Consider the following 24,970-nt stretch of genomic DNA (forward strand, 5'->3'; position numbering starts at 1 on the left):
TTGTGTGTGTTTACTAACCCTGTTAATAAAACAAATGAAAGCTTAGAACATTTTTGCTTAAGTGTGACTGTTGCAACCATGCATTTCGGGGTTTCCAATTTAACTGTAATTCTAATTAATTCTGGGCCTGGCCTAGGAATTCAAACCTGTCAAACCTCAGAGTATTAATTTGTCAATTGGGGATTATTAAATTATTAATATACAATAAATAGATTAGGCAACAATTTCAATATACTGTAATATAATAGATAACATTTACCTTAGACTGTGGACGTTTCCCTCTCTTGGAGGCTCATGCCATGTTTTTGCCAGACTGTCTGCCATAGCTTCTAAAATCCAGGCATGTGGTACATCTTTTCAGCAAATAACAAAACAAAGACAACACACCCTCCTTGTTCTCCCATCTGTTTATAACATTCCACCAATTTTCCTTAAAAAATGCACAGCATTTGGATGGGCACAAAGAACAAAAATAGTCACCCTACATTAAGATTTGAAAAATTCTTGTTTAGTCTATTTCCCACAGATTACTTCTGCACTTCCCACACAATTGTGCGTCTTTCTCTCACGCACCCTATTCCCCACTCCTCTTTCCAGCCAAGATCCTTTGTCTTGCTTCCTCTCAAGTTAACAGTACAAAGCTCGCTGATATCTGGCAGGAACAGGGTAAGGCAGACAGCAGAAAAGTTAGACACGTCACAAAGCTTAGTTTAATTTGATATTTAATCATAAGGCATCAATGTAAATTAAAAAATTTCCACCAGGGTCATATACATTCTCCCGCAAAATAAAATGCTGCAAAACCGAGGCCTGGTGCTGCAAATGAGGCTAGTGGTCACTGGTTTTAGCCAGGCTGTCATTGTCGGCAGTGGTGTCCAGGATATTCAGCGCCAACAATGGCGATAAAGGAAGCGGAAAGGTCAATTTGCATAAATCAGCGTAACACGGTAACAATGAACGAAAGGAAAGAGAATTGTATGGAAAACCCCACTGAACAAAAAAAGGTTAACCCCATTAAAAGAGCAAAGAACACAGCCTGGAGATGTCAAGCTCCCAAATGCTGATGGTACATTTTGGAAAGGACTGTAGTACTATGCAGGCCTGAGTTCATTATTGCTTTATCCCAGTTTGGCCCAGGCTAAGGTGAATGTGAAATCCAACTTCATTTAAGGCCAGAAAAATAGGTCAATAACAGCACCTAAATCCCCATCAGTACATGGGTGTAAACTGATTTCATTTGGAGTAATATCCCCCAAGTTTCCTTTCTTGCCAGTGCTATGTACATCTTCACAGCAGTGCTAAAACGTCTGTCAGAACAAATGATGTTACCTGGAAAACACGGGGGAAGTCACTAGAGCGGGCATGTCTAACAGGCACTTAGTAACAGCCCCTCTTAGAAAACATAGGCAGACGTATTTTAAAAACACTCTCTCGTCCGAAAAAGGCAGCTTCCAGCTCAGTTCTCCTTTAGCTGAGCATACTCCAAAGCTTTCACTGTTTACTCAAGCTAGTTTACTTGCTACAATGCTACATCAGTTCCAAGAGAGCCGCAGGGCACCCGCAGAGAGGCACTGAGAGACTGCCCACATTTTAGAATAGAAAAAGTTCTTTAGAATCCCCACTGTATTGCCTGTGTTGTGTCATTTATTAGGGCTGCACTAGCGATTCCCAAAGGATGCCCCATGTGTTTATTTCTGATGAGCAACTACACCACCACTTTGCCCACAGGGAATGGACAGTGGAGATTCTCTCTCTCTTTTTTTTTTTTTTTTGCTAGTAACAGTCAGGTGTGCCTAGCTTGCGAACCTGGGGAAGCACTCTGGGTATATGCCTTGGCACTGCACGGCCATTAGGAGTCAGGGAACAGACTTGAGTAAAGTGGGGTTTAGGCTCCAGCGTTTTGCATCCAGAGAAAGGTTGCTTCCCTCATCCCTCTAACAGACTGTTATTCAGATCGGGGGGGAATATACAATAGATTTTTAGCATGGTCACCATCTCCATGGTTGTCTTGCAGGTCCAGTGCACGCAGATGATTTTTTTAAATTAAATAAAAGGTCCCATTTATTATTCGCAAAGGCAAGTAAGTAGGAAGAACACAGGCCATTTGAAGGATGCAGATGCTCTACATGCCAGGAAATTAGCGAGGGTTGACGCTGGGCTTGTCAAAGGAGTTTAAGGGATTTAGGTTTCCAACTTCCATTGAAATTCAATGGCATTTGTGCACTGAACTCCATTAGGCCCCTTTGAAAATCCCAATCTGTTTGCTCATCATTCCTAATCAGTGCAAAGGGAACACAGAAGGCAGAGTTGAGTTAATGGGGAGGATTTTAAATCCTCCATGAGATTTCTATGCTCTCCATATGTATCCATCTGGAAGAAATCCAGGTGCTGTTTTAAACTAGATTCTCAATTATATAAGCATTAGTTCTCCACCTTCCAAGTCCCACGTTTGTGTCTCAGGAAGGAGCACAAGCAGAAACCATATTCGCCACCACTTCAAATTCTAAAAAGTCCTTTCTTTACAGAGCTCTGACCCAAATCCCAATCATCCTGCTTCTTGATCCTCCTGGCGACACACACACACCCCGACACACACCACACACACACACACACAGAGCACCTCAGATTACTCAACAAACCCATCCATAAGAGCCCCCAAAAAGAGAACTATCCACTTGCAGAGGGGAAACAACTCCATGAAGTCCCTGTCCATGATGCAATGAATCAAAATATCCATCCCACAGTAGTTCCCGCTTGCATCGGAAAGAGATCCCTGAAACTTGGCAGCGTCACTGTGTTGGGCACTTGAAGGCACATTTGCTTTGTGTCTGGGGATTTTAAAAACATCCAGTTACAGAAGATGGCAGCTGCAGGGCTGAGGAAAAGGAGGCAATGCATTTTATTTTTCTTCTGTTCCTGTCCCCGCTCTTGAAGCGTTGTGCCTGGCATGAGATGGTGATCTAAGCAGACACGTTACAATCCCTGAGTGAAATGGCACTGTTAGCGGCCTCTGAGGGCTTGTCCTCAAGCACCAGAGTTGGTGTGTCTGTGGCAACTGCTGTAGTGTCTGTGGTGGGAAGAGGATTCAAGCCCTGTGTCAAAATCTGCTGAATGGTTTTCCGCAAGTTCGGGTGCAGCTGGTTCTGGGTCTGGTAGAAAACTTCTAAGGCAAAGGACTTCAGGGTGCCAGTACAGAGGTCCTCATAAAGTGGAATTGTGTACATTCGAGACATCTACAATAAAAATAAAACTGGATAACACATAATACATATAAAGGTTAAGAGACTCAACTATGCAAAGAATACACCGGACAGTTCTCCATGACCTGTCCTCCAAGATCAGAGGCAGTTACTATATTTCTTCAAACTCTCTCTTTGGTAAGACTTTTAGCAAATTACTTTAGATCAGGTCAACCTGAAGCCAGATTGGTATCAGTAAGACAACAGGCTTTTCTTTGAATGTCTGTCTAAGAATCGTTAATTCCACTACTCGTGCACAAAAAATAGCTCAAACAGCAGGCCAAGGGGAAAAGACACGGTGATGAAACGCATCAGCTTTACACTTCTGCTCAATCCAGTAATGAACGAATGGAGTCTGATAGGCCTCAACTTAGTCTATGGACATTTATCCACTGGACAACAAAACTATCACAGATTGGCATGGGTTGCAGTCTCTGCTCTAGAGGGCCCAGGCCTGGAAAAGAAAGACAAGACTGAGGTGGGCAGAGCTAGGCTAGGGGTGGGGAGCCAGACTAGAATAGTACAGACTATGCTTAGGGAAGTCAGATTATGTCCTAGCCAATCCTTCATCACAGAAGGAAGGCGTTGAACAGAAATATGGCCAGGGCAATGTTGTGTTCCCTTACTTGCAGCCATCCCCACCCACTAGCAGGTGAACCAAGCTCAGCCCCTTCGCAACACACCTGATCTATACTTGGCCAAGAAGCAGAAGTTCCAAGGTCTCTTTCACGTCGCATGTCTCATGCACATGTCTCATGCACTGAGAGGTGCAGTGCTGTTTAATCCAGCAGTTAGTACCTGGTATTCCAAGAAGAGTCGGACTTTGTAAAAATCTGGGTAATAGTCGTTTCGGACTACGATCTGCAACCAGCGGATACGGATCTCTGCATTCATGGCGTCCAGCTGAGAGGAGTAACATTCTGAAAGCTTTTTTATCACCTCTAAAGAGAACATATACACAAAGAGAGAGTTTGTTACTAGGAGATATTTTGCCAAGTTTGAAAGAAATTACAAAAAAGCGGATGAAAAACATTAACCAGGGGTGAGGGGCTATGTGTTAAGCGAGCAAAGTAAGCGATAACATTATTTCCTTCACTGTTTGTACCAGAAACACTTGCCCACTGCTTTGCTGCAGTACTCACCAGGAGGCAACGGTGACCCATCCAGCAATCTGTCCAAAAAAAGCACAGTTTGGAACGGTCTCCAGTTAGTGATGTCAACACTGCTAGCAGCAGCAACGGCATCAAGAGGCTCAGTGGTCCAGAGTTTGAAGAGTGTCTCCACTGGTCTGATCAGACTGGATCCCTGAGATAAGTCTGGCTCAGCTAATGGAGGTCCTGTAGCATTGAGCCAACGTTCAAACTCCAGTCCTGGAATGAGGAGCACCGAAAGGGTCAAGCAGGAGTCTCTGCAGCTGACTTGACTGTCTCAAGGCCCAGGACTGCTTCAAGCATAGTTAAAAAAAGTTCTATCAATAGCAATTGGATCAACTTCTAATGGTAGCAATACAGCAGGGAGCAAGATCCTAATAGTGACCCTACCAGTCTTAGCTATTTTCTCTGCACTATATAGCATTTATCAGGTTAGGTTGTTGTTGGCTCCCTTCCAACTGTAACACTTCTCTGTCTAATTCTAACCCTGATGCTATCTAGTGCTTAGTCACTATGGTGATGGTAACTCAAAATACCCAAGATGATAATGTTGAGATAGACAGAAAGAAAGATGAGGCAACTTGAATCCAACTTTCTCTCAGACTCCCCTTCATGCACGTCACTTTCTCGGCAATTTTAAGACCTCAGTTCTGACAAAGACTCAAGTAGAGATTAAAACGCAGGTAAGAACTGGGGGAGAGCTTCAGCTCTGTAGAAAGGGGGACAGGTGACTGCCCCACTAGTGGGAATGTAAGTGATTTCAGATTTATTCCCACTATCAAAGGAAAGATGAAAATAACCTCCTATAATACACAGAGCCCTGCAAACCCATTTGTAGAATCAATGGCAGGATACAGAAAGGCATTTATACATGAACTTCAGGGAAGTATACAGGCTGCAGCTTCATAGTGAGAGAAATTATCTAAATTCCACTTTTATTTTAATTATAGAAAACATTTCTTTTCTATCCTCTTTCTCTAGCTTTGATGACTGACATTACAAGCAGAGTGACAATGGCATGAATCACGTTTCTAATGGTTTGAATGCCAAAGATGAATCAGTAAGGAAGTTTCATTTTCTTCAGATCCAGCATTTCCCTATACACCCTCTAATCCCAGCCTAGGCTGTTCCTTTCAAAAGTCTTTGCTTAAACAAAGAAACTCTCTCTTTCCCACCTGCTTTGTTGTCAACACTTTGCTCTTTCAGTTCTGGAAAAAAATTCAGGAAGGAATCCAAAAGATCTTGGGCTACAACGCTGGTGAACTTGTATTTCTCAATGTACGCCTGAAACAGAGTGAAAGAGTGAATTATGGTTAGGAAGACACAGAGTTTGTGGAAGAATCAAGGAGCCTGATGTGAAAATACAGAGATGGGAGAGTGAGAACAGCTATTGGAAAGGGGTTCTGGTACGAAAGGAAAGCAAAGAGGAGGGGAGATCTGTACGAGAAGCTAGGTAAGGGAAGCACCATTGTATGCAGAAAAATGGTGCAGTCACAGAAAGGTTCCAAGGTCAGTACAAACTGCGCTAAGCAAGAGCCCTGCCACACTGAAGTATCAGTGGAAGGAGGGGAAGGTTTCAACACATTCACACTTGTGAAAATTAGAACACAACTGACCAACTGACCACCAAGGTATTCACCAACTGGGTATGGATTACAGGAGACGTACAGATGTCTCTGTACATGCTTGATGTATTAAGGAGAGAAAGAGGATGAGTCAGAAGATACTGAGAGAAAGAGAGCATAGTGAGGTGACACCAATGTGCAAGTAAAGGAGAGAAAAGTCAAGAAAAGAGCAAATGAGCTTTGTTGTCAGTTTTTAAAAACACAATGCAGTAGAAGACCTCAATTTATACAGCATATGCTACAGTGCCACAGGATACCAAGGCTTCCCCATCTATAATAAAAAGTGCTCTGTCCAAGAAGTCCTGATCATTGGGTTTGCTAGTCACACATGCGAAAACCACCAGAAACTAGGGACTCTCAGTAGCAAACTGAAGGTAATCCCAGTGATACCTAAACGATTCCATGCAGGGTTTTCCATGGATTTGAAGCCCTAAACAACGAGTTACAAAGATATCTGATTGTCAGAGCACTATTAATTAAGTCACTGGCAATCACAGGACACCCTTTCAGCCTGCAGCTGGAGATGGACAGGAGCCTGTCCCCGTTCAGTTAGGAGGTAACCCAGGAGACACTTCTCTCTTGTGGTGTCTTGTCAGAATTAGAGTGATGGCATGATTATTCTTCTGCTGTCTCAGACCTAAATGCCTCCTAGCCTCTCCTCACATAGGCCATGTCTACACTACCACTTATGGTGGCAAAAGGTACGCTGCCCAGGGATATGAAAAACACATCTCCCTGAGTGACCTTAACGTGCACAGCACACAAGTGGTAGTGAGAAGGTAGTTTTATTAGGTTGACAGGAGAGCTCTCTCCCGTCAGCACAGAGCGGCTACACGAGCAATCGCACCGTGGCCCGACTGCATCGATAAGCTCGCTAGTACAGACATGGCCTTAGCTGCAGTGACAAAACCTGACACAACAGCAGTTAGAAACACAGGCAGAAATGTGTGCAGGACGAGGTATGTATTCACACTAACTCTGAGGAAGGAGTCGAAGTGTTTGGAGTCTCCGCAAAGCTGGGACAGGTAGTAAACAAAGCAGTAGCCTTTCTCGTAGGTGAACAGGTTCATCAGATTACTCGGATTCACACCTGAAAGGAAAAGATAAACAACAGCATTGTAGGGTACTATATAGCCTGGGACATCATCGAAACTAAGCATAAAATCCCTATGATTTCAGCCATTTCAAATTCCAGACCAGTCTCTAAGGCCTCTTTTTGGAGACCGATCTTTTTCTCAGTTCCATATTCTTCAATGCAAACCTTCGGAACCTCTCAGCATACACACAGTGCTGCTTATTTCCTTGTCAGTGACTCTTGAGATGCCAACACTTGGCACCTTCAGTATTTTTCAACCTGCACTAAATTCTTATGTGCATTTTATTTTGTTCTATGTAGCACCTAGACTGTAAGACTACTTCACGGTCTGGTGCTCTGTGTCCCCTTTACACAGTCAAAAAATAAACAAACGAAGTACAAAGACAGAAAACCAGCACCAGAAAAAAAAGCACATATCAGGGTGTAGAAATAAATTTAGCTGAGGGAGTAACAACAGATCAGCCTCTAATACTGCAGAGCTGTATCAACAGGAAAGCAAACCATGCATTTTAATGTGTGCATATATCCCTGTGTGTGCACATTACTATATACAAATATAAAATTATTATATATGTGCACACCAGGGCATCTAACAGAGCAGACTTTCACAGAGGTTGCAAAACAAATCGTTTGCATTTTAACCACTTATTTTGACATGTTCAAATTCTCAGAAGTATTCAGCTTTCAGGGCAGAAATTTTCTACATTTGGTCTTTGCCCAATGATACTTATTTTGGAAACTGGAAAAAAAAATCCATTCAAACATCTGAGTTTAGAAAAGGTTAAAATAAATAATTTTTAAAAAAGTATTTTTTTTAGGACAGGGCTGGAATGAAAAATGTCAGGGCACTGGCTGCTCACCAAAGGCAAGTTCCTTCATTTATATTTAAATTGTTCTTCAAATTAAACAGACTGAAAATATAGGCCAAGATTTTAAAAAACTGGGTGTCTACACTTAGACTCCCGAGTACATATTTAGGCATTTAAATATTTGGGCTGTTTCTCGCAACACCAACTCCCAGCAGTTCCAGAACCAGCCGTACCTGGCTCCAACTTAACCTGAAGCTTGCTAACAGGGTTGTCCTCCCCAAGGAGCTTCATCTGTCTGTGGAGGGCATCAAGACGGAATGCGGTCTCCAGGCATGTGAAGGCAGCACCTGCCCCGAGAGAGAGAGATTATACACACTATCCAGTTGCAGGCAGATAACTGCCTCACTGATACATGTAAAAGATACAGACTACTGGAAAGTGAAAGACAAATATCACAACAGGAGAAAAATCACATGAAAGTACTTTACAGGGAAACCAACCATAGAAAACCCTTGCAATTAGTGAAAAATATTTGCAATGGAAGTCTGAACTTGAAACTTTGTATTTCTGAATTCTGGCTACATATCAGTCTGAAACAAAAGGAACTTATGGAATTAAACAACACGAAAAACTACACTAGATTTCCCACCGCAGGCTCTTATCTGAACAGATTTTACAAGCCAAGCAGAGTGGTACCTGGGCAATCTTTGAATGGGAAACTTTCAAGGAACACCCAGGTGATACAGGAAGTGATATTGGAAGTAGAGTAGTGGGCTCCTTTCTTATGGTTCAGTACTTCATCAGTACCTCAGCCTGTTTGGGACACTGCTGAAGGATATGCATCTCACAGATGAAATCTAGAGAGACGTTCCGACAAAGCGTGGCTAGGCTCTTTTTGAAGCAGTAAGGGCTTTACCTACAGTCTCCTAGCCAAATTCTGATTCAAGTTATATCTCCTTCTGTCTCCCCTGTAGCTGAAATTAGGTAAATTATTCTACATTTCCTATCCCTAATTTCTGTGCAGAATTGCTCTGTGCTGTTAAGGCACTGCTGCTTTCACCCTACAGCCGGCTGAAATTTTTTGGTGAGTGAAGTGATCTCACCTATACCTTCACAGACATAGGGAGGTGTTGGAGAGAGGACCTAAAAGCTAACTTTTGATTAAGAAAATGACTTAAGTCCATGCCCTCTACAGGAGCTTTCTCTGAAAGGTTTCCAATTTCACTTGCAGAGTCAGCTACACAGGGGCAACGTCACAGTTTTTCAGTGTCTGGAAAGGGCTATGTAAAGAAGGAGGACAGGAATTAAATGTATCCAGTCCTGGGGAACTTGGGGGGGTGGGAGGGAAGGAAGAACCAGTACAGGAGGGATGGGGGGGCTCTACGTTAAATCAAAGTGGAACCAACTGCTAGCACAGAAAATTTATAAGATTTGGGGCCCATTTTTTCAACTTGGAGCCGGGGAAGACCCAATTGGTGTAGAGGAGCACTCCAATTGGGCAAAGACCTAGGGATGTCAGTAATACAAAGGTATCTATCTAGTAAAAAGACAGTACATAAATAACTGCAACTGCTAGTTCTAAAGGAGAGAGGAATGAGACAAACCAGCAAGGATCTTCCTCTACCCCACAGAGATAGAGATGGGAAGAGTAACATGTATTGGAAAGAATAATTTGAACTGGAAGAGGGCTAAGATGAGAGGTACTGTCTGGAAAAGAAATAGGGTGTCAGACAGAGGAGTTTAATAAAGAGCCATACAGCAATAAAATAAGATCTGTAAGAGTCTAGCAATGGGAGAAGCTAGAAGATCAAGTTAAATGAACTAGAATGCCTGTGGTGAAAGAGATCTGGACATGAGATCATGGTGAAATGACAAAGTCAGGGAATAATGTAATACCTGACTATAAACCATACAGAAAAGATGGATTAGATCACAGGGGACAATTTCCTGGTGCAAGTGCTAGAGGAGCCAACTGGGGGGAGCTTTTCTTGACCTGCTGCTCACAAACAGGGAAGAATTAGTGGAGGAAGCAAAAGTGGACAGGAATCTGGGAGGCAGTGACCATGAGTTGGTTGAGTTCAGGATCCTGACACAGGGAAGAAAGGTAAGCAGCAGGATACAGACCCTGGACTTCAGGAAAGCAGTCTTCGACTCCCTAAGGGAATGGATGGGTAGGATCCCCTGGGGGACTAACATGAAGGGGAAAGGAATCCAGGAGAGCTGGCTGTATTTCAAGGAATCCCTGTTGAGGTTACAGGGACAAACCATCCCGATGAGTCGAAAGAATAGTAAATATGGCAGGCGACCAGCTTGGCTTAACGGTGAAATCCTAGCGGATCTTAAACATAAAAAAGAAGCTCACAAGAAGTGGAAGGTTGGACATATGACCAGGGAAGAGTATAAAAATATTGCTCGGGCATGTAGGAATGAAATCAGGAGGGCCAAATCGCACCTGGAGCTGCAGCTAGCAAGACATGTCAAGAGTAACAAGAAGGGTTTCTTCAGGTATGTTGGCAACAAGAAGAAAGCCAAGGAAAGTGTGGGCCCCTTACTGAATGAGGGAGGCAACTTAGTGACAGAGGATGTGGAAAAAGCTAATGTGCTCAATGCTTTTTTTGCCTCTGTCTTCACTAACAAGGACAGCTCCCAGACTGCTGCGCTGGGCATCACAACATGGGGAGTAGATGGCCAGCCCTCTGTGGAGAAAGAGGTGGTTAGGGACTATTCAGAAAAGCTGGATGTGCACAAATCCATGGGGCCAGACAAGTTGCATCCGAGAGTGCAAAAGGAATTGGCGGCTGTGATTGCAGAGCCATTGGCCATTATCTTTGAAAACTCGTGGCGAACGGGGGAAGTCCCAGATGACTGGAAAAAGGCTAATGTAGTGCCAATCTTTAAAAAGGGGAAGAAGGAGGATCCTGGGAACTACAGACCAGTCAGCCTCACCTCAGTCCCTGGAAAAATCATGGAGCAGGTCCTCAAAGAATCAATCCTGAAGCACTTACATGAGAGGAAAGTGATCAGGAACAGTCAGCATGGATTCACCAAGGGAAGGTCATGCCTGACTAATCTAATCGCCTTCTATGATGAGATTACTGGTTCTGTGGATGAAGGGAAAGCAGTGGATGTATTGTTTCTTGACTTTAGCAAAGCTTTTGACAGTCTCCCACAGTATTCTTGTCAGCAAGTTAAAGAAGTACGGGCTGGATGAATGCACTATAAGGTGGGTAGAAAGTTGGCTAGATTGTCGGGCTCAACGGGTAGTGATCAATGGCTCCATGTCTAGTTGGCAGCCGGTGTCAAGTGGAGTGCCCCAGGGGTCGGTCCTGGGGCCGGTTTTGTTCAATATCTTCATAAATGATCTGGAGGATGGTGTGGATTGCACTCTCAGCAAATTTCCGGATGATACTAAACTGGGAGGAGTGGTTGATATGCTGGAGGGCAGGGATAGGATACAGAGGGACCTAGACAAATTGGAGGATTGGGCCAAAAGAAATCTGATGTGGTTCAATAAGGATAACTGCAGGGTCCTGCACTTAGGACGGAAGAACCCAATGCACAGCTACAGACTAGGGACCGAATGGCTAGGCAGCAGTTCTGCAGAAAAGGACCTAGGAGTGACAGTGGACGAGAAGCTGGATATGAGTCAGCAGTGTGCCCTTGTTGCCAAGAAGGCCAATGGCATTTTGGGATGTATAAGTAGGGGCATAGCGAGCAGATCGAGGGACGTGATCGTTCCCCTCTATTCGACATTGGTGAGGCCTCATCTGGAGTACTGTGTCCAGTTTTGGGCCCCACACTACAAGAAGGATGTGGATAAATTGGAGAGAGTCCAGCGAAGGGCAACAAAAATGATTAGGGGTCTGGAACACATGAGTTATGAGGAGAGGCTGAGGGAACTGGGATTGTTTAGTCTGCAGAAGAGAAGAATGAGAGGGGATTTTATAGCTGCTTTCAACTACCTGAGAGGTGGTTCCAGAGAGGATGGTTCTAGTCTATTCTCAGTGGTAGAAGAGGACAGGACAAGGAGTAATGGTCTCAAGTTGCAGTGGGGGAGGTTTAGGTTGGATATTAGGAAAAACTTCTTTACTAGGAGGGTGGTGAAACACTGGAATGCGTTACCTAGGGAGGTGGTAGAATCTCCTTCCTTAGAGGTTTTTAAGGTCAGGCTTGACAAAGCCCTGGCTGGGATGATTTAATTGGGGATTGGTCCTACTTTGAGCAGGGGGTTGGACTAGATGACCTCCTGAGGTCCCTTCCAACCCTGATATTCTATGATTCTATGAGAAGTCAGGTGACATTCTACTATACACCTAAAAGATTCCACGTAATCTAATGAGGTTCAGTTTTTGAGTGGAGAGGACCATACACTAGAGCAGTGGTTTTCAAACTGCAGGTCGTGACCCAGTACTGGGTCGCGGAATGTAAGGCACTGGGTCACGGTAGCTCTGGTCAGCACCGCTGCGGGGGGATGTGCCTGTGGGCGAGAGCCGCGTGGAGCCACTTGTGCGCCTCCTTGTAGGAGCTAGACCTGCTACTGGCTGCTTCCAGGGTGCAGCATGGTCTGGGAGCCGCCGGAGGTAAGCCTGTGCCCAACCCCACACCCCAATCCCCCGCCCCAGCCCTGAGCCCCCCCCAAACCTGGAACCCCCTCCTGCACCCCAAACTCCTTATCCCTGGCCCCACCCCAGAGCCTGCACCCCCAGCCGAAATCCGTGACCCCCTCCAGCACCCCAACCCCTTGCCCCAGCCCTGAGCCACCTCTCACACCCTGAACCCCTCATTCCCGGCTGCACCCCACAGCCCTCACTCCTGCACCCCAACCCTCTACCCCAGCCCTGAGCCCCTCCTACACCCCAAACCCCTCATTCCAGCTCCGTTGGGTCACGAGCATCAACAATTTTCTTCAACTGGGTCACCAGAAAAAAAGTTTGAAAAACACTGCACTAGACTATAGATACAAATCCTAAATCACAAGACTACAAATAGGTTTATACTACTGGCCTCCTGATCAGGAAAAGGATGTTCGGGAAACAGTGAGGAGGGAGTTCAAAGAGGCAACTAAGTCTAATGAAACAGCAATAACAGGTGACTTTATATATTAATCACATATAAAATGATCAATTGTCACATCAGGACAACATATAGGAGAGCAGTTTCTGAACGCCCTAAACAACTGCTTTTTGCAGCAGCAAGTTCTAAAGGAAGGAGAGGAGAAGAGACTGAAACCAGCAAGAGTCTTCCTCTACCCCTCAGAGATAGAGATGGGTATTGGAAACGAATAATTTGAACTATTCAGACAGATTGTCTTTCACCAATGTAACTGTGACCACTCAGAAAAGAACCTCAGCATTACTGTGCTCTGTTCAATGCATAATGGCAGTCCAACAAGGGAACAAAAGGTTACAATGGAATCCAAAGGACACTGACAAATATTATAATGAATGCCTTTTTGTAAACTGCTGGCATCCCTTCTCCTAGAGCTCTATTCTGGTAGACCTACCTCAAAAAAAAAAAAAAAAAAGTCAAGATATAGGAGACCAGGAAGGGACATCAAAATTGATTATAGGCATGGCAAGGCTGCTAGGAAAGACTGAATAAAAAGGGACTGTTTAGTTTAGAGAGGAAACATACGAGGGGATAGGATACTCGTACACAGAATAATGACCAGAAGAGAAGGTAAATTGGGCACTCCTGCTTACCCTCTCTCCTAAAGGGTAGGCAAGGGAAAGCCGGTCAAATTGAAGATAGGGATGTAAATACCGTTTTAAAAGTCAACCATTTAAACAATTAAAAATATTTCATTTAAATGGTTAACCGATTAAGTGGCTAGGGCCAATCCTGCCGGCCAGTGCAGCTGGGGCTGGTGCAGGGCCGGCGGGCCGGCCAGCGCTGGGGTTAACAGTTAAGGCAGATTAACCAGTAAGACTAATGCTTACCGGTTAACCAGTAAACATTTTACATCCCTAATTGAAAGACGACAAATTAAGAAATGATTAAATGAAACACTATTTTAAAACACACAACACATAATTGACCTGTGAAATTCACTGTCACAAGGTAGCACGAAAGCCAAGGGCTTAGCGGGATAAAAAAAAAATATTGATTTTTTTTGGACAGTGAGACCAACCTGAGTTAGATTTGATAGGCTAACTTACGGGATATAAACCCTCATACTTCAGGGCATTAGCCAGCCACTGACTGAGGGACAATTAGGAAGAAACTTCACCATGGGCAGGTTATCCCATAAGTAATTACAAGTTTTTTTACTTTCCTCTGAAGCATCTGTCACTAGCCACGGTCAGGCAGAGTTTACAGAGAGACCGCTGGCCTGATCCAATACAACAATTCCTTCTACTGCATGTAAATCTCTTTGAGATCTTTGGCTGAAGCACAAATAGGAACACCAGTTTTATGGTATCCAGTGTGACATCAGCCCAAAGCAGGGTGGATAAAAAAATCAATGATTTAAAAAAAAAAAATTGGATTTTTTTTTATTTAAATTGGATTTTTGAGGGGAAAAACCTATCTCAAGATAGTCTTAATTAAGAAACATTATAGCTCAAAGATATCTCACCATGGAATGGGGATTATAAATTCCAATTCTATAGTATAAGACAATATATTTGTGTAATGTTTAAGAAACGTTTTCTAAATGAGTTCCAATAGTTCATGGATTAGGGACCCAATCTTGTGGAGTTCCAGGGGCTTCTGTATAGATTATTTAGGTGAATCTTTCTCTCTACCCAATGGGACCCAGTGCTCAGTCTAGAAGATCCCATCAGAGATGCTTAGTTTTGCAGTTCTCAAACTGTGGATTTGTGTCTCCAGAGGTAACATGCTTGTTAACAGCAAAAATGTTTTAAAATAAATAAATAATATATAGAGGTGAGAAATAACAGACCTCAACTCTATTGTCCCTCTGCAAATTTGTGTACACAAAGTCAATCCCTTAACTCTCTCTAAAAGTGCAAAGTTTCAAAAAGTTCAATGAATAGAAGATTGTTGGGGGCAGAATAGATCTGGACAAGGAGAAGAAGTCTGGAGATAAATGTGAGAAGCAAGGGACATAGGCTTGTTTTGTTAAAATATTATATGTTTGCTGTTGAAGGAAAAAAATCCAGAATACTTAACGTTGTTGTTCTAGTTAAATAAAACAATTTAAATGTCTGTCTGGTGATGTTCTCCTCCTAATACAGCATGACAAGAAAATCCTCCAAATATTAATGATTAACCTGTTGATTTGGAGATAGTTCACCTCCCAAAGACTTCATAGCTATCTGCTTCAATTACCTTTGGTAAATGAAATAACCAAACAATCATTCATTTTCTGATATATCTGTAAAACTAATCTGAAAAGTTTTCAAAATAAATCACTGTTTAAAAGTGTATAGTGTGTACCTTCTAAAAATGAAACCCACATCTATCTCAGAGTTGTGAAGAATATATATTAAGGTTATAACAACCAACAAGAATGCACTTTTATGTAGAAAACCATGATTAAATCGAGCCTTCCAGACTAGTGATTTAAATAATGATTTAAATCAAATCCACCCTGGCCCAAAGCAAATCAAACCAAAGAGATTCAGAATTAAGGGTGCTACGCTCATCTAATCCACTGTGGGGTATGCTCACGAACAGTAAGAAAAAGAACCAGAAGCATTAACAGCAATGTTCTAGTTGTTTTATGACACTATTGAGCTCCCATCACTAATATTTTATATTAGAACTTCAAAATCCCAATTCTCAGCTCCAAGTGGTTAAAAGTCAAATCTTTGCATGCCTCCTTCCTCTTATTTTACTCAAAGCTCAAATATTCCTTAACCCTCTTCCCATGAGCTGGGAGAAGTACAGCATTAATCACACATGTCAAACAAAAAAAAATCGCAACATGTATACCATAGGTCTCGGTGGTGATCCGGCGCTGTGCATATGTGGCCAGCCCCTCGCTCAGCCACATCTCCTCCCACGTGGCGTTGGTGACTGCATTGCCAAACCAGCTGTGGGCAATCTCATGAATGACGTCGATGATGAGGAAATCATCACTCTCCAGAATGGAAGAAATTATGAAGGTCAGGCATGGGTTCTCCATAGCAACAATGGGGAAGGATGGAGGAAGAAAAACAATATCATACCTGGAACGGAGGGAGACAGAAAGAGAGAAGCCAGAGGAGCCAAATTACTTTAATTTATCCAAGCTTACACGGAAGTTTTGTTGAAGGAAAGCTTACTTGAGGGCTAATGGGTTTTCCCCATTTCACCTCCTAACTCATTACTTGAGCCCTCTAGTCAATGCATTCCAGGTCAGACTGCAGCAACCCGCCAATCTCCCCCACCAAGTGATCAGCACTGGCCCATGATCAGAGAGCACTGCAATCAGCTTTGGTGGGTAGGAAAACTTTCCTCCTGCCTATTCTTAACAAAGAAATACAAAAGCCCTGTGCATATAGCTTACTCCAAGAACAAGCCCTTGAGGAATTCCACCATGATTTCAACAATTTCCATCCCACCACCAACCTCAGCCTGGTCCAGTCCACACAAGAGATCCACTTCCTGGACACTACAGTGCTAATAAACAATGGCCACATAAACACCACCCTATACCGTAAACCTACTGACCGCTATTCCTACCTGCATGCCTCCAGCTTTCACCCTGACCACACCACACGATCCATCGTCTACAGCCAAGCTCTGCGATACAACCGCATTTGCTCCAACCCCTCAGACAGAGACAAACACCTACAAGATCTCTGTCAAGCTTTCTTACAACTACAATACCCACCTGCAGAAGTAAAGAAACAGATTGATAGAGCCAGAAGAGTTCCCAGAAGTTACCTACTACAGGACAGGCCTAACAAAGAAAATAACAGAACGCCACTAGCCGTCACCTTCAGCCCCCAACTAAAACCCCTCCAACGCATTATTAAGGATCTACAACCTATCCTAAAGGATGACCCAACACTCTCACAAGCCTTGGGAGACAGGCCAGTCCTTGCCTACAGACAGCCCCGCAACCTGAAGCAAATACTCACCAACAACCACATACCACACAACAGAACCACTAACCCAGGAACTTATCCTTGCAACAAAGCCCGTTGCCAATTGTGCCCACATATCTATTCAGGGGACACCATCACAGGGCCTAATAACATCAGCCACACTATCAGAGGCTCGTTCACCTGCACATCCACCAATGTGATCTATGCCATCATGTGCCAGCAATGCCCCTCTGCCATGTACATTGGTCAAACTGGACAGTCTCTACGTAAAAGAATAAATGGACACAAATCAGATGTCAAGAATTATAACATTCATAAACCAGTCGGAGAACACTTCAATCTCTCTGGTCACGCAATCACAGACATGAAGGTCGCTATCTTAAAACAAAAAAACTTCAAATCCAGACTCCAGCGAGAAACTGCTGAATTGGAATTCATTTGCAAATTGGATACTATTAATTTAGGCTTAAATAGAGACTGGGAGTGGCTAAGTCATTATGCAAGGTAGCCTGTTTCCTCTTGTTTTTTCCTACCCCCCCCCCCCCAGATGTTCTGGTTTAACTTGGATTTAAACCTGGAGAATGGTCAGTTTAGATGAGCTATTACCAGCAGGAGAGTGAGTTTGTGTGTGTATGGGGGTGGGGGGGATGTGAGAAAACCTTGATCTATGCAGGAAATAGCCCGACTTGATTATGTAAAGAGTTGTCACTTTGGATGGGCTAGCACCAGCAGGAGAGTGAATTTGTGTGGGGGGGTGGAGGGTGAGAAAACCTGGATTTGTGCTGGAAATGGCCCACCTGTTGATCACTTTAGATAAGCTATTACCAGCAGGACAGTGGGGTGGGAGGAGGTATTGTTTCATGATTTCTGTGTGTATATAAAGTCTGCTGCAGTTTCCACGGTAAACATCTGATGAAGTGAGCTGTAGCTCACGAAAGCTCATGCTCAAATAAATTGGTTAGTCTCTAAGGTGCCACAAGTACTCCTTTTCTTTTTCCAAGAACAAAAGCAATTCCCTGAAAACTGACAGACTGATAGTACCAAGGCTTCGAATCAAAGTCAGACTGAACTCCAACAATCAGTTATAGGGGGTACAGGACCCACCCCTGCAAAGTGCTGAGCACCATCAACTCCCACTTCAGTAGGAGATGAGCGCATTTAGTATCTCACGGAAGGCTCTTCACACCTTGCAAGATTGGGCTCCAAGCACAGTATTGACTCTTACACTTGGCTAGGTGAGGTTCAAGCCCACCTTGTCCCAAGGACATAAAACAAAAGTAAAAAGAAAGGGTTGAAATGAAGGAAACAGGGAGAGAGTTCTGGCTTAGTCCGTAGAGGAAGGAAAGCTGCATCACAAAGTGCCATGGCACCTCTGAAGGACTTCACCACTCCACAGGAAAGACCCAGTGTCCAGAAAGCTCCGGTCCTCAACACTGCCCACCCAGATGATCACGAGTACAAATACCAAACGATGAGAGACAAATGGATTCTCCAAAGCAAAAATGAAAGAGGGAGATTGGGGGATTGCTGTTCTTGTTTTGAATAAATGAAGTTTCCTTCCTCCATATTCTTCCTTTTTGCGATATTCTGAATTTCAGAGATTGATCATCTAACCATAGCATGAACCACTCCCCCTCACAAGTGGAATGCGGTGAAAGTTGAAGTACAGACATTTTCCACTTTAACAAAAACGAATGTCGGCAAATACAGAAGGAACTTTTATCATCTGCCTTCACGTTGTTACACAGGCTACACAAATCCAGAGGAAGATAATGTAGCAAAATATACAAACGGTTTAAATACTGCAGGATGACACATGAAGTCAAGTGGGACTTGGCAAACATTAGAAAAATAATTTCTCAACTCGGCTGAAAATTCCAGTCTCCTGGGAAATATGGTATAAAGAATTATATTGATTGCTCACAAAAGAAAAAAAATAAACCACTGAGAGGTCAGCATGTCATTTAGAACTGGTTAAGCCCAGTTCGTTCAGATTGTCTGCAGCTTCCTGGAAGGTACTGAACTTTGCTCTTGTGCCACATCCTTTAAGCTTTTGCTGAAGGTCAATTCTAGCCAGCTGAGCTTCACTTTTTATTTTAATATCTTGTAGTATTTTATTGTGCAGAACTTATATACTGCTCAATACATGTTCTATAAGTGTACTGAATAGATAAGGTGTGTTATTAAAGACTTTATTTTATATGTATGCTGTGTTTATAGATTTTCTTGTAATTTTCTTTTGAAAAACTAAACTGAAAAACAAGTTTGTGTGTTTGATCCTCTGCATTGACCTCCATCAAAAGCAGGTCCACCGCTGAACCGAGACTCTGCAGTCAATTATTAACTCCACACCATACACTCCTGAGATGCTTATCAGGCCTGCCAGATAGAACTCCATCATGTACGTCCATTTTCTACATTGCTTTACTATATTCCTGTCATGAGTATCCAGAAGAATTCTATTGAACTCACCTTCCCCATATGTAGGGGCCATAAAGGCTCTCTGCAGCACTCAGCCAACTCTCCACCATGCCAGACAGCTTGCTGATGGCTGTTGGCAACAGACAAGGTTCTGCCCACACCCTACTCCTGCAACAAAGCAGAAAATTGGAGCTAATAATTCAAACAGAATTAATTCCCTCTCCAAAAGAATAAAACCTTATCTTTCCACCACACTTTTATTTCATATCTGTATTCCAGTAGTGAATAGAGAGGTCTCAGGTCAGGATCAGGGCCCTTCTGTGCTAAGCACTGCATGGACTCACAGGGAAAGATGGTCGCTGCCCCAAAGATCTTACAATTTATTAAGACTCAAGTAGATGTACCCATCACAAGGAACACGGAAGCTTAGATGACGGCAAGTAATAAACACATACAAATTAGGGCTGTCACACAATTAAAAAAATTAATCACGCTGTTAAACAGTAATAGAATACCATTTATTTAAATATTTTTGGATGTTTTCTACATTTTCAAATATATTGATTTCAATTACAGAATACAAAGTGTACAGTGCTCACTTTATATTTATTTTTGATTACAAATATTTGTACTGTAAAAAACAAAAGAAAATGTATTTTTCAGTTCCAGCATTACAAGTACTGGAGTGCTCTCTCTTTATCATGAAAGTTGAATTTACAAATGTAGAATTATGTTAAAAAAAACAACCTGCATTCAAAAACAAAACAATGTAAAACTTTAGAGCCTACAAGTCCACTCAGTCCCCAGTTCAGCCAATCGCGAAGACAAACAAGTTTGTTCACATTTGCAGGAGATAATGCTGCCTGCTTCTTGTTTACAATGTCACATGAAAGTGAGAACAGGTGTTCACATGGCACTGTTGTAGCCAGCATCACAAGATATTTACGTGCCAAATGCCCTGAAGATTCATATGTCCCTTCATGCTTCAACCACCATTCCAGAGGACATGGATCCATGCTGATGACGGGTTCTGCTCAATAACGATCCAAAGTAGTGCGGACCAACACATGCTCATTTTCTTCATCTGAGTCAGATGCCACCAGCAGAAGGTTGATTTCCTTTTTTGGTGGTTTGGGTTCTGTAGCTTCCACAGCAGAGTGTTGCTCTTTTAAGACTTCTGAATGCAAGCTCCACACCTCATCCCTCTCAGATTTTGGAAAGCACTTCAGATTCTTAAACCTTGGGTCAAGTGCTGTAACTATCTTTAGAAATCTCACATTGGTACTTTCTTTGCGTTTTGTCAGATCTGCAGTGAAAGTGTTCTTAAAACAAACAACATGTGCTGGGTCATCACCTGAGACTGCTGTAACAGGAAATATATGGCAGAATGCAGGTAAAACAGAGCAGGAGACATACAATTCTCCCCCAAGGAGTTCAGTCATAAATTTAATTAACACATTATTTTTTTAAATGAGCATCATCAGCATGGAAGCATGTCCTCTGGAATGGTAGCCAAAGCATGAAGGTGCATACGAATGTTTAGCATATCTGGCATGTAAATATCTTGCAATGTCAGCTACAAAAATTGCCATGCGAACGCCTGTTCTCACTTTCAGGTGACATCGTAAATAAGAAGCGGGCAGCATTATGTCTCATAAATGTGAACAAACTTGTCTGTCTTCGCAATTGGCTGAACAAGAAGTAGGACTGAGTGGACTTGAAGGCTCTAAAATGTTACATAATTGCACTCAAAAACAAAACAATGTAACAAAAAAATCTACATTTGTAACTTGCACTTTCATAATAAAGAGATTGCACTTCAGTACTTGTATGAGGTGAACTGTAAAATGCTATTTCTTTTATCATTTTTAGAGTGCAAATATTTGTAATAAAAAATAATATAAAGTGAGCACTGTACACTTTGTATATTCTGTGTTGTAACTGAATCAATACATTTGAAAATGTATAAAAACATCCAAAATATTTAACACATTTCAATTGGTATTCTATTGCTTAACAGGGAGATTAAAACTGTGATTAATTGTGATTAACTTTTTTAATTAGGATTTAATTGTTTTGAGTTAATCGCGTGAGTTAACGGCGATTAATCGACAGCCCTAATACAAATAAATAACAGCAATAATGTGTTATTATATGATCACAGTGCTTAGGAGCCCCAGTCTTGGACGGGACCCCAGTGTGTAGGCACTGTACAAACCCAGGACAAAAAGACCGTCCGAAGAGCTCACACAATCCAATTCTGTGGAGTTTCTTATACCCAAGTAAACCTCCTGCTCTCTGAAGGGTCACAGCTCTCACTCCCAGATGGTAGCACGATATGCAGCATTAACCCTTACCCACACTATTGCCCTACCCCCCAACACAGCTTTATATGGACACAAGGAATAAAGTAGAAGCAGCTCGCTGCCAATCTCACCTGCGGCCAATGTCTGCAGATACAAGGTCCCCTGCCACCAGAGCCACGAGGTAGGCAGGAACTGGATATTCCATATAAAACTGGTATATGCCCTCCTGCTCCAAGTAGGTACTTTGGGTGGCACTCATCAACACCTGGATACCCGCAGGGGCCTGAAACATCAACACACATCTACTTAAGCTACAGACAACACACATCTACTCAACAGGCTGAGATGATTGGGGCCAAGGGGCCAGACTCGCAGGTCTTACTTTTCCTGGAAGGATGAAATTTAATAGATGGGAAAACATTTTATATAGAGAGAAAGAGACAGAGCAAGGTCAGATCTTTGTTTTTGTTTTTAATCTGGATAAGCTGTCTGAAGTGACCACGACTAACCCTATTACAGAATGTACATGTGGCAATTGGTGTTCCAGGAGCGCTCACATACCAAGGGGCTCCATCCACACAAGAGATCACATTACCTGGTACAGCTTTTTCAGAACTGTGCACTGCCTAGTCATCACTGGGGAGGGTTACCCCTCAAAAACCATTGCTGGAAGTTACCACCCAATCTAATTCCTCTTTCATAATATGCACTGCAGAACAAATGGTCCCAGAGGACCCTGGCTATTGGAATGCAAGGCCTGGGAGTTGCTTCAAAATGGCTATGCTGGTTCCATTCAGGGAGGACCCAAAGTCTCATGTCTGCTACCAGATCACCATTTCTTCTCTCTCATTAGCTGTCACTGTAGCACTGTGTTGTTCCTACCCAAGATAGCTACTGGAGTTACCCACCTTGACTGTAGCTGAATAGGTGCATTTCACTGCTGGTGTGTCAAAGCAGGGAAAGAAGGACCGATTACACACTGAATGACCCTGGGTGAAGACAAACGGCTTGGCTTTGCCACACGTTAGCTCTGGATCCAGCCACCAGATCTGTTGGAATGTCAGATGGAGCAGAGGTGAGAAAAAGGAACAAAATTGATACACGGGGCAGAGGAGCTGAAATTAACAGGTATGCTGAAAGAATCAAAGGGAGTTAGTGATTCTCCATTCATACTCCTGGAGTAATGCATATTTCCACTTCCAATAATTTCAGCCGCCATACATTTGCCATGGCTATCCAAACAGAGTAATTTTCTTTCACTATCTGGCTACGTAGCGCAGTGCACAGCAAACCATAACCCCACTCAGCTCAAGCCCTGCAATAACTGGAAATATGGATTTTCTTGTGGAGTAATCACCTGCCAAACCAGAAAAAAACTCTCTCCTTGAGTAAAATGTAGTACTGATGTTAAAAAATAAGAACATATGGGGTCAGTAGTGCAAGCCTCCAAAAGCAGGTTAAAACAGTGTAAATATAATTACAGGGTGATAAGTATTAGCCAATATGGATTTGTCAAGAACAAATTGTGCATAACTGGTTGAAAAACCATACTCAAAGAATAGTTATCAATAGTTTGCTGTCAAATTGGGGGATATATCTAGTGTGATGCAGCAGGGGTCTGTCCTAAGTCTGGTACTATTGAATATTTTCATCAATGATTAGGATAATGGTGTGGCGGGTACGCTTATAAAATTTGTGGATGACACCACGTTGGGAAGGATTGCAAGTGCTTTGGAGGACAGGATTAGAATTCAAAATGACCTTCGTAGACCGAAGAACTGAAAATCTGAAATCAACACGATGAAATTCAACGAAGACAAGTGCAGTACTACACTTAGGTAGGAAAAAGCAAATGCACAACCACAAACGGAGAATAACTGGCTAGGCAGCAGTACTTCAGAAAAGGATCTGATGGTTAGGGTTGGTCTACACTTACCGGAGAGGATCAATGCTGCAGTGGCTGATGCATCGGCAGTCGATTTAGCAGGTCTAGACCTGCTAAATCGACCGCCGATCGCTCTCCCATTGACTCCTGTACTCCACCTGATCGAGATGAGTAAGGGGAGTTGACAGGTAAGCGTCTCCCGTCGACATTGCGTGGTGTGGACCGCACAGTAATTAGATCTAAGCTATGTCGATTTGAGTTACGCTATTCACGTAACTCAAATTGCGTAGCTTTGATCGACTTTTCCCTTTAGTGTAGAGAAGGCTTCACAGTGGATCACAAACTGAATACAAGTCAACAATGTGATGCAGTTGCAAAAAAAACTAATATTCTGGGATGTATTAACAGGAATATCACATATATGACATGGGAAGCAACTGCTCCACTCTACTCGGCACTGGTGAGGCCTCAGTTGGAATACTGTGTCCAGTTTTGGGCACTGCACTTAAAGAAAAATATACACAAATGGGAGAGAGACCAGAGGAGAGCAACCAACATTTTAAAAGATTTAGAAAATCTGACCTAAGAGGAAAGGTTAAAAAATCTGGGCATGTTTAATCTGGAGAAAAGACAATGGAAAAGGACCTGTTAATAGTTTTCAAATCTGTTAAGGGCTGTCATAAAGAGAAAGGTGGTCAATTCTTCTTCACATCCACTGAACGTAGGACAAGTAGTAATGGGCTTAATCTGCAGCAAGAGAAATTTAGACTAGATATTAGAAAAAACTTTCTAACTAGAAGGACAGTTAAACACTGGAATAGGTTACCAAGGGAGGTTGTGGAATCCCTGTCAATACAGGTTTTTAAGAGCAGCTTGAACAAACACTTGTCAGCGATGGTCTAGGTATACTTGGTCCTGCACAGAGGGATGGACTAGACACTCTTTCAAGGTCCCTTCCAATCCTACATTTCTATGATTTTATGACCACTGGTCCGCAAAACCACCACCATTGAAATGCAGCCATCTCCGGGGAAACATGGGCAGCAGCCAAACAGAGGGGTACACAGCATACACATCACATTCAAAGAGTAGAAAATTTTGGCCAATGGCACGGACACAATGCCCTTTTTTTTTTGTTTTAAACAGAATGGGCAACAGGATCTTTAGTATCCAGCAAAGCAATCGGCACCGGTTTCTTCTGTCTCACCTGGAATACCCCCATTGCATGCAGGCAGGCTAAGAACCGCATGGAAAGAGAGAAGCTCTTCTGTTGCTTCACATTAGCCTCAGGATTATTACTACTGAGTCACATCGGGGAACTCAGTTCCAACCAGAATATAAAGGGATAGTCCTGTCTCTTTGGGCCACTGTAAACAGACCAGTTACTAATTCCAGGCTATGCTGCTACAGGTGCTGGATAGAACCTGAGCTAACGTAGC

The 24,970-nt window shown here is 42.9% G+C and overlaps 1 protein-coding gene across 2 annotated transcripts in view; it reads right to left on the reverse strand.

Annotated features, from left to right (window-relative positions):
• Nucleotides 1-705: 705 nt before the first annotated feature.
• The window catches only part of RNPEPL1 (arginyl aminopeptidase like 1), a 33,419-nt gene continuing 9,154 nt past the window's right edge, over nucleotides 706-24,970 (reverse strand). Inside the window, exons 2-11 of one of the 2 annotated variants that reach the window (XM_073359176.2) lie at nucleotides 22,555-22,695; nucleotides 21,778-21,929; nucleotides 19,392-19,508; nucleotides 15,820-16,055; nucleotides 8,154-8,267; nucleotides 6,993-7,105; nucleotides 5,566-5,674; nucleotides 4,382-4,609; nucleotides 4,038-4,180; nucleotides 706-3,233 (exon numbers count right to left, since the gene is read on the reverse strand). In XM_073359176.2, coding sequence (XP_073215277.2) covers nucleotides 2,961-3,233; nucleotides 4,038-4,180; nucleotides 4,382-4,609; nucleotides 5,566-5,674; nucleotides 6,993-7,105; nucleotides 8,154-8,267; nucleotides 15,820-16,055; nucleotides 19,392-19,508; nucleotides 21,778-21,929; nucleotides 22,555-22,695 — 1,626 coding nt within the window. In that variant the 3' untranslated portion in view covers nucleotides 706-2,960. The remainder of the gene's footprint in view (nucleotides 3,234-4,037; nucleotides 4,181-4,381; nucleotides 4,610-5,565; nucleotides 5,675-6,992; nucleotides 7,106-8,153; nucleotides 8,268-15,819; nucleotides 16,056-19,391; nucleotides 19,509-21,777; nucleotides 21,930-22,554; nucleotides 22,696-24,970) is intronic. The other variant, XM_073359177.2, reaches the window with a different exon arrangement.

The sequence above is a fragment of the Lepidochelys kempii genome, chromosome 9, assembly GCF_965140285.1.
Source record: "Lepidochelys kempii isolate rLepKem1 chromosome 9, rLepKem1.hap1, whole genome shotgun sequence".
In the NCBI taxonomy this organism is placed as follows: domain Eukaryota; kingdom Metazoa; phylum Chordata; order Testudines; family Cheloniidae; genus Lepidochelys; species Lepidochelys kempii.